The sequence below is a fragment of the Callorhinchus milii genome, unplaced genomic scaffold (assembly GCF_018977255.1).
Source record: "Callorhinchus milii isolate IMCB2004 unplaced genomic scaffold, IMCB_Cmil_1.0 Scaffold2, whole genome shotgun sequence".
Lineage (NCBI taxonomy): Eukaryota > Metazoa > Chordata > Chondrichthyes > Chimaeriformes > Callorhinchidae > Callorhinchus > Callorhinchus milii.
The window spans coordinates 63,585,869-63,604,036 of record NW_024704743.1 but is presented as its reverse complement, the minus strand read 5'-3'; the positions used below and the strand labels follow the sequence as shown (position 1 = coordinate 63,604,036).

At 42.2% G+C, this 18,168-nt stretch overlaps 1 protein-coding gene across 2 annotated transcripts in view; it reads left to right on the top strand.

Moving 5' to 3' along the window:
- epb41l4b (erythrocyte membrane protein band 4.1 like 4B) overlaps window positions 1-18,168 on the top strand; it is a 115,220-nt gene that overhangs the window by 81,896 nt on the left and 15,156 nt on the right. For both annotated transcript variants that reach the window (XM_007897443.2, XM_042332530.1), the window contains exons 3-7: window positions 2,397-2,439; window positions 2,666-2,744; window positions 3,020-3,064; window positions 3,431-3,483; window positions 13,178-13,298. In XM_007897443.2, the coding sequence (XP_007895634.1) occupies window positions 2,397-2,439; window positions 2,666-2,744; window positions 3,020-3,064; window positions 3,431-3,483; window positions 13,178-13,298 (341 nt within the window). The remainder of the gene's footprint in view (window positions 1-2,396; window positions 2,440-2,665; window positions 2,745-3,019; window positions 3,065-3,430; window positions 3,484-13,177; window positions 13,299-18,168) is intronic.

The following is an 18,168-nucleotide window of genomic DNA, read 5'->3' as shown; positions in this document are numbered from 1 at the left end:
GATTTGACAATAATATTAATAATCATCCTTTGATTTGATGTAGTGTTGGGAGCATATCTCAAAGCACTTCACAAGATGAAAAGTGTAATGATTTTATATTTTATATGTGAATTTGGCAGCCAATTTGTGCACAGAAATGTCTCACAAACAGTCATAAACGGAATGATCAATTTTATCTGGGGAATGTTGGGCAGGACACCAGGAGAAACTCCATTCACTGTTCAAATAAACCATGGGATCTTTAACGTCCATCTGAACAGGCAGATATAACCTTGATTTAACATCTGATCTGAAGGATCTAACAGAGTTAAATTCTTGTACAATAGTGTGTTTACACAAGATCCTAAAATGTCTCACTTGAAATTACTTGGATGACATTTTCTTCCCTGTTCAGTTTTTAGTGACACACCCTACCCTGGAGTCTGGACTCTGTTGATGCAAAATGCTCAGATTTATCTGCTGAATGAATCATCAGTTTGTCTATTTTTTACTTTTACCAGCGTTATACTACAGTATAACTATTTAACTTTGGCTTTGCAACCTTTGCCTTAAATTGAAACAAAACTGACATTACCTGTATTAAGGGGTTCAAATTTCTCATTCACCTTCACAGTGGAGATTTGGAACAAGCCCAGTTGACCTCTATCCAATGGGCTAATTCAATATCTATCATAACTATGGAAATATTAATGCATGAGCAAAGCTATCAGCAATCATTGCTGGTTAAAAGTATATTAACAGTTAAAAATAGGGATACATTTTCATTTTAACAAGGAAACAAGCACCAGACAAGTCCTCCATTTTGTTGTTTGGGTTTTTCTTTTCAAACAGTTGTGTAATTTTCCTAAGGTTGAGTGTTGTTACCTCTGGAGAGACAGCAGGTGCTCAGAAGGTACTGCACCATAGTGGTATAATATAAATTCACTAATCTGCACGTGACAGGGTTAGTAGGCTTAAAATTTAAGATGGTGTAGAATTTGGGGGTAAGGAAAACAAATATTAATTTGAAAGCTGACTGTTCATTTTTGGTATTGCTGTTATCTCATCTAATAATAGGTTGAACATAGTATGTTCATCTAGTGAAACCAAAGAGAGATGCATGTCTCCAACACATTGTGTTTAGGTGTAAACAAGAGCTGAATCAACATGGGGTTTAGTCTTATTTTCTACAATATGCATTACAATTTTTTACAAAAAGGTTTGAATGAAACCCACCTCTCTGGGGTGGGAATTTAAAAACTGATGCCTGGCAAACATCAACAACTTACATTTAGAATCTGTCATGTAGGAAGGAAATCTCAAAGCATTTTTCATAGCTGACTGGGAACCCAAGTTTGGGGAGGGAAGGTATGGCATTGTTGACATTCAACTGAAGAGAGTTAAGAGTGAACATTAAATGCGTATCCAGCTCTTGATATCTGACAAGTAATTTGTCAGAGCAGCAGTAGTCCTGGGGTCGAGGGTAGGAGCAGAGATAAGAGTTGGTCGTTATCTGCTTACATGTGGAAGTGAACTCTATTTCTGTTGATGATATCTAGCTAGGATAAGCCACCTTCAATAAAAATCCTCCTTTTATTTGATTTTATTTATTTTATTCTTCGAAATGCAACATCACTATATCAAAACAATGGTCATGCAGGAAGGAAATCTCAAAGTCAAACACAGTGAGAGAAAGCAAGGTTGCAAATGAAAGGGACAGTAACTGAAAATCATTGTGAACACTGGACGTTATTCTGAATTATTTCAATCCACGTTTCAAAGGCTTTTTTATTACTAGGTGATCCATTAACTTGAATATTCTGTATGGTTAAAGGTTTTACTCTGATGTTTCTGTGGGTACTGGATTTCAACTACCATCAATATAATTGATATACTTCCCTAGATTACACAGCAATAAGTGATATCAAACCTCTGGAATTTATTTTGCAGTTATACTGTAGTCCCCTCTGTGGGTCCGAGCCTCATCCTATGTCTCTGTTGATCCTGCAGTACTCAGTGAGGAATTATTGCAGCTCTGGAGGTGCCATCTTTTGTATCAGATGTTAAATCTTTTTTGCCTATCCACCTGGGGTTGAAACACTCAGAACATTACTTTGGAAAAAGAAAGGAAGTCCTCCCAATGTGCTGGTCCAATATTCCTCCATTGTCCAAACTTGCCATAAATGTTTATTTGACTATTCATCTTGTTGCTGTATATGGGATGTGCCTAGTGCAGATTAGCTCCTAATGTTTGCCTACCTATGAATGATTACTGTACTTCAAAGAACCTCATTGTGTAAAAACTGCTGAGGTTATCTGAAATAAAATGCAAATGTTATAATAAAATCCTTGATTCAGCATTACAAAAATAAAGTAACTGTGGCACATAATAACTTGCTCTGTTTTTTTTTACACAGCACTGGTTAGACTATACAAAGCCTATCAAGAAACAAATGAAAAGTAAGTGTATAATGGTCATCTTTTAGCATTCATCCAAAAAAGATGCTTTTTAATTTGTGCATTTATGATCGTTTTGATCTCTTTGAAAAAAACTTTATAACCCTGTAAATATTGCAGCACATGAATCATTTAGATGAGTAGTATTTTAGTGTTATAGTTGAAAACTTGCTTCTTAGATGTTTTATATTGGTGAAAATAATGTACATTATAAATCTGTTTTGACTAGTTGGACCTCCTTACTGCTTGCACTTCAGAATAAAATTCTATTCCTCTGAACCAAACAATCTTCGTGAAGAGTTTACAAGGTAGGAACTCCTGAAGTACAAATTTAAGTTTACTGCATATTGCTGTACGTTTTTAGTTAAAAGCTTAGTGCATAAATCACTGAAGTGGTATTGAATTTACACAGGATATTTGTTTGACCACACCTTACAGTTCTGGTAAAGAATTTTGGAAGTGGCCTTTTCTCACAGGAGTGTCAGAAGAGTTTCAGTGGGACTTTTTAGATACGAAGGAAAGCTGTTTTATGTGGTACCAAAGTAACTTGTCTGCTTCAATTGATTTCTGTATTATTTTGCAGGTATCTCTTTGTGCTGCAACTTAGACAAGATGTTCTTTCTGGCAAGTAAGTTGGTATACAATGTCTTGCATACAGCACTGCTTTTTGCTGTACTGTATACAGAATTTTTCAACAACGTGAAGGACTTCATAGCCAGAATAATCTGTTTAAACTCCTTTTTCTCACAGTCTGGATCTAGTTTGCTCGTCATTTTTATGGTATTTATTGCAAAATATGCTTGTGGAAAAGTGTGAATTGCATTTAGTTCCACTCAATAATGGTGAATATCTTGATGTGACTGCTGGCTGCTACTGTAGAAATGTACCAGTGTTTTTGAAATCCTTAGTTCAGTTTGTGCCTCATTTATTCAAGAAAAACAATTTTGCAGTAAGTGTGAATCAATTCTAACCCATTTTTTTTTTTTTTTTGCAGACTGAAATGTCCATATGACATTGGTGTGGAACTGGCTGCTTCTTGCCTACAAAGTAAGTGTATTCTCCTTTGAAGACGAAGGCTGAATGTATTTTAACATGCTCCTGTTTTTCAGTAAATCTCCTCAAGTTGTTAATCCTTTGAAGCTCATTTTCTGGTTATTGTTGTGGTCCTAATCCTCTTTTTGTCCCATTCATTTATCGGAAACTATTTACCTGTGGCACTTAAATTGGTTTGGAGCAGTGCAATGCGGGTGGCCTTGTTCAAGGTATAATAACATAGGAAACAACAACAAATTTACATTTCTAGAGCGCCTTTCACGTCGGGAGGACGTCCCAAAGCACTGAACGGTCAGGTGTCGGAGCCTGAGCATGGGAGAGGGGTGGTGTAGGGGTGAGGGAAGGCAGAGAGGTGGGAGAGAGACCAAAGGTACGGTCGAAGAGAAGGATCTTGAGACCGGCCTTGAAGGAGGCAAGGGAGAAAACGGGGCAAAGGGACCATGGGATGGAGTTCCAGATTGTGGGGGCAGAGAGGCTGAAAGCCCGGCCACCATGGTAGGGCGGGTCGGGCGGGAGACATGGAGCAGGCCGGAGTCCGATGAATGGAGGAAGCGGGTAAGTTGGTAGGGTGTCAACAGGTCAGAGAGGTAAGAGGGGGCAAGGCCATGGATGGCCTTGAAAGTGAGACAAGGATCTTGAATTTGATCCGATGAGGGATGGAGAGCCAGTGGAGTCGGGCGAGGGTGGGAGTGATGAGGTCACGGAGCCTGGTGCGTGAGAGTTTTGGGTGATCTGCAGCTTGTGAAGGGAAGAGTTGGGAAGGCCGATGAGAAGGGAGTTCCCGTAATCAAGCCTTGAGGTGACGAATGCGTGGGTGAGGGTTTCGGTAGCCTGAGGGGTGAGGCAGTGGCGGAGTCTGGCAATATTGCGGAGGTGGTGGTGGTCGGCAGTGCCAGTCTTGGCGCGGATGTGGGAGAGAAAGGACAGTTCAGGGTCAAACAAGATTCCCAGATACCTGACTTGCTTAGTGAGGTTGAATGTGCAGCCGTGGAGGCTGATGCTGCCAGCGCACGAGGTGTGGAGGCGCTGGCGTGAGCCAATCAAGAGGACCTCGGTCTTGCTGACGTTGAGTTGGAGAAAGTTGGCTCTCGTCCAGGACTTGATGTCGGGCAGGCAGTCGGTCAGGACGCCAGTAGTCCTGGAGTTGAGGGGGAGGCAGAGAGATAGAGTTGGGTGTCATCCGCATACATGTGGAAATGTACCCCATGTCTGCAGATGACGTCACCAAGGGGGAGCATGTAGAGAGTGAAGAGGAGGGGACCGAGGACAGAGCCCTGAGGAACACCGTACAAGACAGTATGGGGGATGGAGGAGAAGCCGTTAGCTGAAACGAAGTGGAGGCGGTGTGAAAGGTAGGACCTGAACCAGTCAAGGACAAGGTGGGAGGAGAGGCGGTGGTGGAGAATTGAGAGGTCCACGGTGTCAAAGGCAGTGGAGAGGTTCAGGAGAACGAGGAGGCAGAGGGAGCCCTGGTCACACATGGTTAGGATGTTGTTTGTGATCTTGACCCGGGCAGTTTCCATGCTGTGGGGTGATCGTGTCTGTTTTGAGGGGGGAAGGAACAGTGCCAGATGACAGGGAGAGGTTAATGATGTCGGCGAGTAGTGGGGCAAGGCGGTGGTGCTGGGATTTAAGGAGAGGTGTGGGGAAGGGGTCGAGGGAGCAGATGGTGGACTTCATTGAGGTTATCGTGTTGAAGACAGAGGAGGGGGTGACAGGTTCAAATGTGTGGAAGGAGGGATGGATAATTGTCGGATAGGTAATTGTGTGGGGTTGGGGTAGGGAGGGGTTGGAAGTTGGGAGGGCAGTGGCAGCTGAGTGGATTCCCTCGATTTTGTACTCAAGGAAGTCCAGCATTTTCTCACAGTGAGAGTCAGAGGAAAGTATCTGCAAGGTGTGTCTGCGAGGGCGGAGGAGCCTGTGGGTGCGTCTAGCAGAGTGGATGTGGAGAGAGAGGTTGAGAGAGGAGAAATCTGAGGAGATGGAGCAGGAGGAGGTGAAGTGGAGGTTGAAGTCGCCTAGAATGATGAGGCGGTCGGACCAGAGGCAGAGGGAAGCAAAGAGGGTGGAGATGTCAGAGATGAAGGTGGGGGAGGATTTTGGGGGGCAGTGAAGTAAGAGAATTTTCAGAGAGAGGTGGGAGGGATGGCAGAGGGTAAGGTGTTCGAACGAGGGGAACGAGCCGGTGGAGTAGGTGGATAGGGGGATATGGATATGAGGGGCACATCACCGCCACGACGGTTGTGGCGTGGGGCATGGTGGTAGGTGTAGCCGGGTGGTGTGGCCTCAGTGAGGGGAAAGGTGTCACCTGGGGTGATCCAGGTTTCTGTGAGTGCCATGATGTCAGTGTTCTCATTGAGGATGAGTTCATTGATAGCCAGGGTCTTGTTGGAGATGGAGCGGACATTTTGAAGTCCAATGCGGAGTGGACAGTTGGCAGTGGGATGGGAGGGAGTAGTGGAATGGTTGAGAGGGAGGTTGGGGATGCGGATGAGGAAGGAGAGGTTAGCCCCTAGGGTCAGGGTCCAGGGTGGCTTGCGGCGGTAGTGGGGAATGGCGCAGTCGGCGTGGCTGCTGCTGGACAGCCAGTGCCGAGTGCACGATGAGCCCGGCGGAGGATTCCCAGGCTGGAGCAGAGGGAGGCAGTGGGGGGGAGGTCAAGCTGAGATAGGAGGCAGGGAGGGCGGAGAGAGAGCAGGACAGAGCGGGAGAGTTGCAGGGAAGGGGGCATTTTGAGGGAGGGCCAGCTCGGGTCGGGGGTGGCAGCCAAGATGCGCACGCTGGGTCAAGAGGTGGTGGTTTAGCAGGACATTGTCAGGCTGCAGGAGGCTGGGGGGGGGGCTGGAGTTGGCGCTCATTGTGGTTAGCAACGAGCAGCCTGCAGGGGAAGGATAGAGCAGACAGACAGACAGACAGAGGGTGGGAGGGAGGGAGACACCAGTACAGGCTATACTATACTGTGCTGTAGCTGCTACCAGTGATTCAAACCTGGCCGGCGGACGTGACGTCATGCAGAAACTTCAAAATTCTTGGTTGAAGTAGTCTCATCTGTTGAGATTTGCATTTTGTAATCTCTGACTGGTGCCCTGGGTCTCTAATCCACTCTGATCCAGTTATATAAGGCCAGCTTTCCCACCAGAGGAGGATGATTTATATCAAAAAACAATCAGTCTTGTTTAACATGATACAGGGCTGCATCAGTTCAAAAACAGCAATAACAACTTGCATTTAATATAGCGCCCGCCACACCGGGTAGCGTCCCAGGGAGCTTAACAATGGTGGAGCCCCATGCCGAGCCAGGAGCAGGGGGAAGGTGACCATAGGCACGGTCGAAGAGGAAGGTCTTCAGGCACGACTTGAAAATGGGGAAAGAGGGGGCAAGGCGAAGGGATTGAGGGAGGGAGATCCATAGCTTGGGGGCGTAGTGCCTGAAGGCACAGCCACTGATGGAGCGGAGGATTCGATGGGCAAGGAGGAGGCCGGAGCCTGTAGAGCGGAGATAGCAGGTACTGCTGTGAGGAGAGAGGAGGTTGGAGAGATAGGGGAGTGCCAAGGCGTGGTTGGATTTAAGTACTACAGTGAGGATCTCAAAGTCGTTCCGCTGTGTGACAGAGAGCCAGTGAAGTTTGGTCTGGGGTAATCGGGATGCGGAGTTTAGTGCAGGTGAGAATGTGGGCGGCGGAGGTTTGGATGAGTTGAATTTTGTGAACAGTGGAGGAGGGGAGACTGGCGAGGAGTGCATTTGAGTGGTCCAGCTGAGAGGTGACGAAGACGTGGACAAAGGTTTCAGCAGCTTGTGGAGTGAGGTATTGTCGGAGATGGGCAATGTGGCGGACGTGGAGGGAAGTGGTCCTGGTCAGGGACTGGATGTGGAGGAGGAAGGATAACTGGGCATCAAACCTGAGGCCTAAGTTGCGCACAGGTTGAGAGAGTTTTAAGGACAGATCGGGTAGGTTGAGCAGGTCTGAACCGTAGGACAGAAGACATCGATGGGAGCCAAAGAGTATGGCTCCCATCTTGTTGACATTTAACTGCAAGAAATTTGCGCTCATCCAGGTCTTGATGTCTGTCAGACAAGTTGACAGAACACCAGAGGACTGCGGGTCGTAGCTGGAGGAAAAGTAGATTTGGGTGTCATCCACATATATGTGGAAGTTAACCTCATGTCTGCAGATTACATCACCGAGAGAGAGCATGTAGATGAAGATGAGACGGGGGCCAAGGCTAAAGGCCCTGGGGTACCCCATTAGTGACCAGGCAAGGGCGAGAAGAAAAACTATTTGCGGAAATGTAATCCAGGTGGTTTGTAAGGTAGGACTCGAATCAAGCCAGTGGGGAGCCACTGAGGTGGATGATGAAGGCGAAGTGATGGAGAAGGATGGCGTGATCGACACAGGATGTTTATCAACTTCAATCGGGTATTCATGATGAATGAAATTTTCATGCTGTGGAAATTTCCGACTATAAAGCATTTCACACAAATCTTTTTCTCTCCCATCAATAACCAGGGACTATTTTACAAGCAATCTGTGTCTGCTGCACCTTTTATAGGAACCAAAATGGAACAAATATTTTCTCACTGATCTATTTCTGGCAAATATTCCTCCATTATCCAAATTTAAATTTGTTTCTCAAAATCACTTTGACACAATTTGAAATAATTCTCTATATCTAGTGCATAGTATTTTATCTAAGCTGCAAACAGCAGGGTTACATTCCTTGATGATTCTGACTGTAAACACCATGTCCAGTTAACCCAGCTGAACCAGTTTTTAAAGTAAAGGAATTACTGTATTAATAACTCTAAATGGAATGTGGAAAGTTCCACAATCTGTGTCTCATAAAACTATACTGTTGACCGACCGGTAGGATTACAAGGCAGTAATCGACTTCACGTGATCCCCTTGCCTTGCCTCCTGCTTCCCCGTTTTCAGATCACACCCGAAGACTTTCTTCTTTGTCCATGCCTACAGTCACCAACCTCTTTCCCTTAGGTCGGTGTCAAGCTCCACCACTGTTAAGCACGCAGACACTACCCTGCATGAAGGGTGCTATATAAATGCTTGCTGTTGTATATTTCCTTTCAATATTCTTCTTCTCAAAATGTAACACTTCATACTTTTCTTGCATTAAGTTTTGTCTGCCATCTATCTGCCTTATCTATTAGCGTGCCTTGTATGCCCGTGAAGGTTCTTGGTCCTCTATGCAGTAACTTACATGCTTTTTGTGTTGGCAAATTTTAATATTGTCCACACCCAATTCCATATAAAAAAAGAACGAAGAGAGAAGAGGAGTGGTGCTCCCGCTGATCTCTGGGAGAACCATTGCTTCCTTTCTTCCTATCAAAACAATCCATTTACACCTCATTTTTGCTGTCCTTTTAGTTAAGCTTTTTTTTACACCTTTTTTCTATAGCCAACTTTCTATCCCTGCTGCCACATTCCCTTTAACATACAACTTAAATTTTGCAGCAAATCTTTAATGTATCTATTGTATTTTTTTCCAAGCAAGTATAACTTTCATGGATCCAATCAGGAACGCCAGAGTTCCTTTACCCTAAATTTATGATCTTGCCATTTAAGGTATATTGCAGTTCCTTATTCCTGTCTTTACAATGTGCTAATTCACAGGTTTCTTCATTTCTATAGAAGTTCTTTGCAAATTCTAATAAGCAAAGACCTGATATGGAAAACGTACATCTAGTCTCATGCTGCCCTTGAGACACTTCATCTAATTTAATTTCATCCTACTTTTAGAACAATGTGGGCTAAAGGTTAAATTAATAGGTTTGCAAGGCTGGCAGCGTGTTCAACTAATATGGACAAAATGTATCAACATAAAATCGGATGGTTGGAATATGGGTGAATAGTCACAGAGTTTTAAACTTATTACTCTAGAAAAGTTTTACAGATAAAATTCACAAATTTGCAAGATTATGGGGAGAGCGCGGGGGAATGGGTTTAATTTGGATAGCTCTTTCAAAGAGCAGGCATGAGCATGATGGGCCGAATGGCTTCCTTCTGTGCTGTGTAATTCTATGATTCTATATTTTTGGTAAACAATTTTAAGATAGGTACTAATGGCTGGAAATATTTCGCATTCCAGTCAAATTACCTGTGTCAAACACTTCTAGGAATATGTAAATACATATGTGGTATCAAACCACATTTGTTTGAAGCTATAAATTAGCTTAGATTTTTTGGGATGGATTCCTGTAATTTGGGGGCTCACAAATATTTAGTCTGGTCAAAAGCTTACTACTTGGAAACCAAGATTATTTGAACTCTTTCTTTGCTTTTAGAAGTCAGAGAATATTTGACAGGTGCGCTCACTTTTTTAGCAATCTTTGGAAATATTTCTTTAAACCAAGGGCGACCAACTACTGGGGTGGGTTACTAAGAAGAGTGACACAGCTCAGCCACCAGACTCCTCTTTTAAACAAAAATAGTGTTTTGCTTTATGGATAGATGGTAGGATAGGTTTTCTGAAAGTATAAGATCAAATAAACCAAAGGTCTTCTTCCAATTTTCTTTGGATCTTGTTATCATTCATTTTTGCTGCCCCTTCCCTCAGCAGCATGCATCATTACCCACTGTAACCACACATTCATGTAAACAGCAATGCATTCCACAGCCACCCATTCCCTCTATTAGGAAAATCCCTCATTCTTTTTCCTTGACACAGTAACTGATTTTAGGGATTAGGAACTATTTTGTTTCTCATTCCTACATTACAAAATTTATAAACCTTGTGTTTGATGCATGTCTGTGCAATCCTGTTCTGTTCATTATTCATATCAATGTTCAAAATGAGACATTTACAAAAGAGAGGTTTGTGAATGCTATTGCAGGATTTGCTTTGAAACAGATTCTGATCTCTCAGGCCTGAAAAGGCTTGCTTCATGACTTTTTGTTGGAGTTTCAAATCTTTTCTCAGCCAAGACATAGCTCAAAGCAAAAAAAAGTAGCTGCAATCGCAACTTCCGTTTTGTGTACAAAATCACATAGTGGATGTTTGTTGGGTACTGATTAGCTGCAGACTCTCACTGATCACTAATATGGTGAATGTCAGTGTGGGTGTATTAATATGCCCTCTGCAGTTAAGTAACCATACTTCCATTCGATGTCGCGATTTATCATATCAATATCTTAAAGCACTTCACACAATGAGATATAGAGAAGTGCAGTGACGTCTGGTTATGTAGACTAATCTGTACCAGCAACATTGCACAAATGGTAATGAGTAATGTTGTGCACAAATGACATTGAAATCCAGATGAAACCACTAAAATGTATAATGTCTGACTTACGAGCTGCATTTAATAGTTATTTAAGTCTAGACTGAAACTGAGAAAGTAATTGATTGTCAAGAATTTCATAATATGGCATTAAAGCTTAGTGTAATATTTTATAACTTGATAAAGTGCTTGAAGTACAATCTCTTCCCCCAGGCTAAATCTGTTTGAAATGCTTGTAGTTGGTTCAGCTAAAGAGATGCAGTAATTGAATGCAGATTTTCTGGCTGTACAGTCTTGCACATCTGTTTACAAATAGTGCCTGCATATAAACCAAGTCAATTTTTGCTACCCAAAACCTCTTGCCGAATTGTAGCTTGTCAGAGCTATTTTACAGTATTCCACTTCAGGGGAACACAAACTATATTTGTGAAGTGTGTAGTTTAGATGTGTAAATAATGGGTTTTCTGTGTCCTGCAAGGCAACTGAATGTGTCTTGCATTTCAGCAACACCAGTACACAGGTATAAAATTGCCTTTCACAAACATTTGAATGGAATTATTGGTTCTTCTGCACAAAAAACAAATATTTTCAGTTTTTTTTAAAAACCCAATTTTTCTGGTTTCTGTGAGTTTAGAAATTGAACTGTCTAGCATGGGGCGGGAGTCCAATACCAACATTTATTTTGGTTATAGAAAACTAATGATCTTTTGGCCACAGGCAGAGTCTCGTGCTTCAACATGCTTATTCCATGGAATATAACATTTGGAACTTCATGCCTGCATTTCCTGACTCAAGTTAATAGTCCCAACAACAACATGCATTTATATAGTGCCCTTCACATGGGGTAGCCCCAAGTGTACTGTCAAGAGAAATAAGTGCTCGACATTCACAGGAGCTCAATTTGAATCTGAATGGAAGGATGAGTTAATGTTTTGGGCATGACATGTGATCAGAACTCAATTCTAATGAAGTATAATGACCAAAACGCTGATCCACCAGCTGTGCATTTCCAGCTTTTCCTATTTCCAATTATAGCATTCAAAACTTTTCATTTCATCTGTGCTTGGGTGGTGATGCCAGCACCTTCCAATTGGTAAATGGAAGGTCACAAAATCCCAAGAAAATTATTTGATCTTATACTTCCAAAATACCAATCTGACCAAATTCCCATTGAGCCACACACTTTTTGTTTGAAAAATTAGTCTCGTATCCAGGCTGTTATCATCTGTAATATCCCGCCCCAGCAGTTGGTACTTTCTAAAAGATATACCTTCCCAAACTGAATATGAGCCATCTTGTCCTGTTGCCTTGGAGACAACAACAACAACTTGCATTTATATAGCACCCCTCACTCAGGGTTGAAGAAGGTCTTCAAGTGTGATCTGAAGATTGCGCCTGAAGGAAAAAAATTGAGCACATCTGGCAAATATTTGCTGATTTCTAAAAGCAAAGAACAAATTTAAATTATCTTGTGAGCTTTTGACCAGACTAGAGTAAGTATTTGTGAGCCACCAAATTTCAGTAGGTAATCCAACTGACTACCAATAAAAATAAAAATGTGAGCTAAGTTACAGCTTCAAATGAATGTGGCATTCAAAGTTTTCCATTTTATGGGTGCTTGGGTGGTGATACCAGCACTTTCCCACTGAGGAGGATGGAAGAGGACTGGTAAATTGAGCCTTTCCAGGCTCCACTTCTTAGTCTCCCAGAGCTGGTTAAAAAGGTTATTGGATCGAGTTACAGTAACATGAGATCCATGATTGAATGGGAAGATTTCTTGAAAATGGGACAGAGGATCTTGCTTTGTGACAGATCTATAGAGGAATGGATTTATCAGATCATCCTGGGGTGTCTCTGATTCGTTCCCTCCCCTCGTTCAAGCCCGTCTGAAGACATACCTCTTTGACCGTGCTTTTGGTTACTCTTCCCTTGCACACTCCCTTCGGCTCCCATCCTGTGCTCGGGTACACAGCCAGTAGTGTTGAGCGCTTTGAGATGTCCTCCTGATTTAAAAAGTGCTATATAAATGTAAATTGTATTGTAATATTATTACAATTGCTCTTTGAGCCACCATTATGAAGGTCAAAAAAGACCTTCAATAAACTGTTCAAATGAAGCTTGCAGTGCACATAAGCAGCCTTTTAAAAATTTTAATTATCAGTAAGAATTTGTACTCGGGCATCTTCATACTGTCTAGCCAGTCACAGCAGGACTAACTTCAGCAATCATTTTTTAGTTGTGTGTGCAATGACCTGCTTATTTCTACCTCCCAAATTGGTTTGTTGTAAGAACTACATTTAGATGGTTTCTAATGATTCATGAAATTCTGTATTAATGCGGCAACATGTTTAAGTGCAATTGCTTTTCAATCACATTTTGTAGAGAAAATGGATGCATAGCCATTATTTATTTCTGAGCCTTTTTAAAAAAAATTGTTTTATTTCTTTGTAGCGGAGCTTGGAGACTGTGAAATTCATGAACACTCTCCAGAGCTGGTGTCAGAATTCAGGTTTATCCCCAATCAGACCGAGGATATAGAGATAGACATTTTTTCACGCTGGAAGGATTTCAGGTAATGCTTCAAAAAAAATGATCTAATCAATTTACAGTGTTACAAATTTCTTTTTACATGGTTATGAAATTCTTTTACAGGTCTTTTTAAAGAGAATAAAATGTAGCTCAAAATTTGCAGAGGCAAACGGCTGGAAATCTAATGTATAATAACAATAACATTGTAAAATGTACCAATATACTTTGTAACCTCACTATGTCAGATGTAAGGATTATAATACACTAGCTCACTTCCTGTGCAAGTACTTCCTTCCACCCTAGCCTTGCTTTTGGAGATAAACCTATAAGGTAAACTTAATGGTCCTTTCTGGGACACACTTCTGGAAGTAACTGGAACAGCAAACTGTTTTCTGCTGGCCTGATATGCTAACAGAAGGATGAAATGTCACAAAAGGAGCTGAATTATGAATTGGAAACAAGTATGCTTATGAGATTTACAATAGTTCAATTTCTACAGCACTGCTGATGCCTGGAATTCTGCCCCACTAAAATTACCTCTACCCTACTAAAATAATCACTAAAGTCTTATCTTTCTAAATCATATAATCGCCCAAGTGGAGGCCTGTAGCTCAGTGGTTAGAGCACTTGCTTCACAAGCGATAGACGTGGGTTAGATTCTTAGCAGGGCGAAACCTTGGGCAAGTTTTCTTACTCCACATGCCTGATAATAATCTCTCAAGAAAAAAAACAATAATAATTTGGTCACTCAGTTCACGATTGGACACTGCTGTGCGCAATTGGCTGCCACGTTTCACCCACAAATATACAGTCAATTCACTTTACAGTATATTCTGTGAAGCGGTTTGAGACGTCTAGTAGACGTGAAAAGCGCTATATCAAATGCAAGGATTATTATAAGTCATACATTCATGCGAGTCCCATTCAGTTTCTTAGAAAAAAACACTTAGATTTCTTTGTGCTACTGGTATTAATCACTTCCTAACTCATAATGCCACTCTGCTATCCTACATTATTCTCGCACTAATCAGCTGTTTTGAATTGCGGGATACATTCCTGACCCGTCGACACATGTGCACTTACCAGTCGGTTGCATTGAATTGTGGGAAACACAGTCTTGATCTGTCGACCCATGCGCAGAAGAACTTCACTTCCTGTGATTCAATGCAATTCTAATGCTTGCGGGTAAGTGCACATGAGACGACGGGTCAAACCGCATTGAATCGCGGAAAATGAAGTCTTGATCCATCACAGCGCGTGCACTTACTGGCTGCATTGAATTACGCATGCGCAGTGTAGATCATTGATTAAATCGGATTTTGTACGACTTATACACTTTGATTGTCACGTGCGGTGTTCCTCAAGGAAAACTGTTATGGCAACGGTGATTTCTTATAATAATAATAATAATCCTTGCATTTGATATAGTGCTTTTCACGTCGGGAGGACGTCCCAAAGCGCTTCACAGAACACACTGTAAAGTGAATTGACTGTATATTTGTGGGCGAACGCGGCAGCCAATTGCGCACAGCAATGTCCCACAAACAGTCGTAGATTGAAAATGACCAATTTATTATTGTTTTTGGTTTTGGAGGGATTATTATTAGGCTCTGTGTGGAGTAAGGAAACTTACCCAAGGTTTCGCCCTCTGCCTGGAATTGAACTCAGGTCTCTCGCTTGCAAAGCGAGTGCTCTAACCACTGAGCTACAGGACTCCACAAATGTAGTCTGTATGTAGTTTGTTTACACTAGGAAATGGAGTACAGGTTGAATTTATTGACCTGACTGAACAACAATAACTTGCAATTTTATAGCACCTTTCACACAGGGTAGGATCTTGGAGATCTTAACACAGTTTCACAGAGCTTGACAACCAGCCGGGGAGAGCAGAGAGGGGAAGGAGTCATGGTCGAAGAGGAAGGTCTTCAGGTGTGATCTGAAGACGGGCAAGGAGGAGGCAAGGCAGAGAGTTCCATAGTTTCAAGGCTTAGTGGCTGAAGGCACGGCAGCCGACTGTGGAGAGGAGGGGACGAGGAATGTACAGGAGACCAAAACCAGCTGAGGGAAGGCGACACATAGTGGGGTATGAGTAGGTCAGAGAGTAGGGAGGTTTCAGGGCATGAAGTGATACACAAGTGTGAGGATCTTGAACTTGATCCATTCTGCATTAGGGAGTCAGAGGAGCCTGGCAAGGACTGGGTGATGGGGTGTGGAGTTTGATGTGGGTAAGTTTATGGGCAGCAGAGTTGTGAATTAATTAGATTTTATGAATGGTGGAGCTGTGGAGCCCAGCGAGGAGGGCATTGTAATAAGCAAGGTGATGGAAGGTAACTGATATGTGGATAAGGAAAAGGTCCTGGTCAGGGACTGGTTGTGGGGTAGGAAGACAGCTGGGGATCGAACCCGACACCTAAATTCTGCATAACTTCAGTCGGTAAGAGATAGATCGGGGAGGTTACGGAGGTCGGAGTCGGTAGGTGAGGGATAGGGTGGGGAGGTTACAGAAGTTGGAGTCGGTAGGTGAGGGATAGGCTGGGGAGGTTAAGGAGGTTGGAGCCAACGATTTGGCTTCCGTCTTCTCAACATTGAGCTTCAGAAAGTTGGTGCACATCCAGGCCTTGATGTCTGACAAGCAAGAGGACAGAACATCGGTGGACCTGGGATCGTAGCTGGAGAAGTAGATTTGATTGTCATCCACAAATCCCATATTTGCGGATTACATTGCTGAGAGGGAGCATGTAAATGAGAAAAAGAAGCGGGCAAGGATGGAGACTTGCGGTACACCACCAGTGGCCCACTGAGATGGGAGGAAAAGCCTTTGAGGAAATTAAAACATCTAGCTGACGTTAAATCATTTCACATCACCTCTGCTCCAAGCAGTGTACGCGCAGAGAAGCAATCTGATTACTGAGATAAGGTGAGGTAGGAGAAAAGGCTGATTGAAATCCAATTACTTCAGAGCTGGTTTTAAACCCATCACAGACTTCATGCTGATCTTTTCAATTCAAAGCAGCTGGAAATTCAGAACAAACAAGAATTCACAGATGTGGTGTAAATTGGGTTGTAAAGTGTCAACTTGTAATGTGGGGGCTAATTGCATTTATTGTTGGTTTGTCTCAACGAATCCACAAAATACTTCTAAAACAATGGATTAGTTTTGTCCTGTGGTTTGGAAGCGACATGCTTCTGAGTGAAATAATTTCAATAGGAATAGTTTGAAATAACCTTTGCTACTGTTTTTATATTACTAGATTCTCTCTAAAAGTAAACCTGTCTCCAAGTGCATCTAGCAAAACAACAATCACTATTACTTGCACTTGTATAGATTGTTGGCTAAATAGTGAGTTTTAGGAGGTAAAAATGTGGAACCGCACTACTGGCTCTGCTAGCTCTGGATCCAACAAGACCCCATTTTAAATCAGAGATTCCAAGTGAGGATTTTTCTCTTCATTTAAATTAAAATAGTTGGATTGTATATTAACAAATGTGGCTGGGTTACCTATATATATCTTATAATATATAAACCTTTACTTTGTAGTACTCCAACTTACTGAAACCTGTTATCTCCAACATACTATGCTGATTTTCTCCATTGCTGCTTCATACAAGAAAAATTTAACCAAACTTCAGCCTCTAAATTTTGATAGAGAGCACACACTACAGTTACTGTAATGTCATCCGGCAGATTCATACTTCCAACTTGTAATCTCTATAATAAAATTCTGTTAATCTCAAAGACCTAGTTAAACAGTTGCCACTTTGATCGACACATTCATATTAAAATTATTTAAATGCTCTTTTCAAACTCTTACATTTCTGAATGTGGACATTTAAAAGGCCAATAGATGTTTGTTTTATGAAGAATATTAAAATAGTCCAGCTTCAATTGATGACGATCCTTTTAGTCGGTCTGCAAAAGGCTAATTTTTAATATTAACCTGAATTTGAAAAAGACATTATGGCTGTAACTTTAAATAGCACCAAGGCTCCATTGCTCTATTTTATGAAATGGCTGCAAAGCTAATTACAGGGAGCACCCAAATGAATGTCCCACATGCAATTTCAATGAAAATATATGGTTACAAAGTGCAGATTTGCAATATCTCCACCTGAGGATCAACTTGATTTTTCCTCACTTTAGCCTTTAAATTCGACCTAGTCTGTTCTCTTTTGTCAAAAAAGATACTTGTGGAAAATTCTTGATTAGTTTGAATTTGAAGCTTTGAATCTTAGAATCATAGAATTGTACAGCACAAAAAGAGGCCATTCGGCCTATCGAGTTTGTGCCGGCTCTTTGAATAGAGCAATTAATGTCAATCCTACTCCCCAGCCCTTTCCCCATAACCCTGCAAACCCGTCCTCTTCAAATACCCATCCACCGCGTTTTTAAAAGTAGTTATCGAATCGGCCTCGACCACCCTTTCAGGCAATGCGTTCCAGATTCGAACAACTCGCTGTGTGAAAAAATGTCTTCTCACCTCCCCTCTGCTTCTTTCAGATACTATTTTGAATCTGTGACCTCAAGTCACTGACACACCCACTATACACTTCCCTCCAGTCAGAAAAGCAGCCATTCACCACAACTCTGCTTTCTGTCTCCCAGCCAGTTCTGGATCCATGCTGCCACTGTCCCTTTTATACCATGGGCTTCTATCTTTCTTACAAGTCTTTCATGTGGCACTTTGTCAAATGCCTTTTGAAAATCCACCCTCTCCGTTACCTCATCGAAAAATTCTATTAGATTTGTTGGACAAGATTTGCCTTCAACAAATCCATGCTTAATTAACCCATATTCTTCTAAGTGAAGATTTATTCTGTCCTGGATTATAGTCTCCAGGAGTTTCCCCACTACTGATGTTAGGCTGACTGGCCTGTAGTTCCCAGGTTTGTCCTTCTGTCCCTTTTTGTACAGG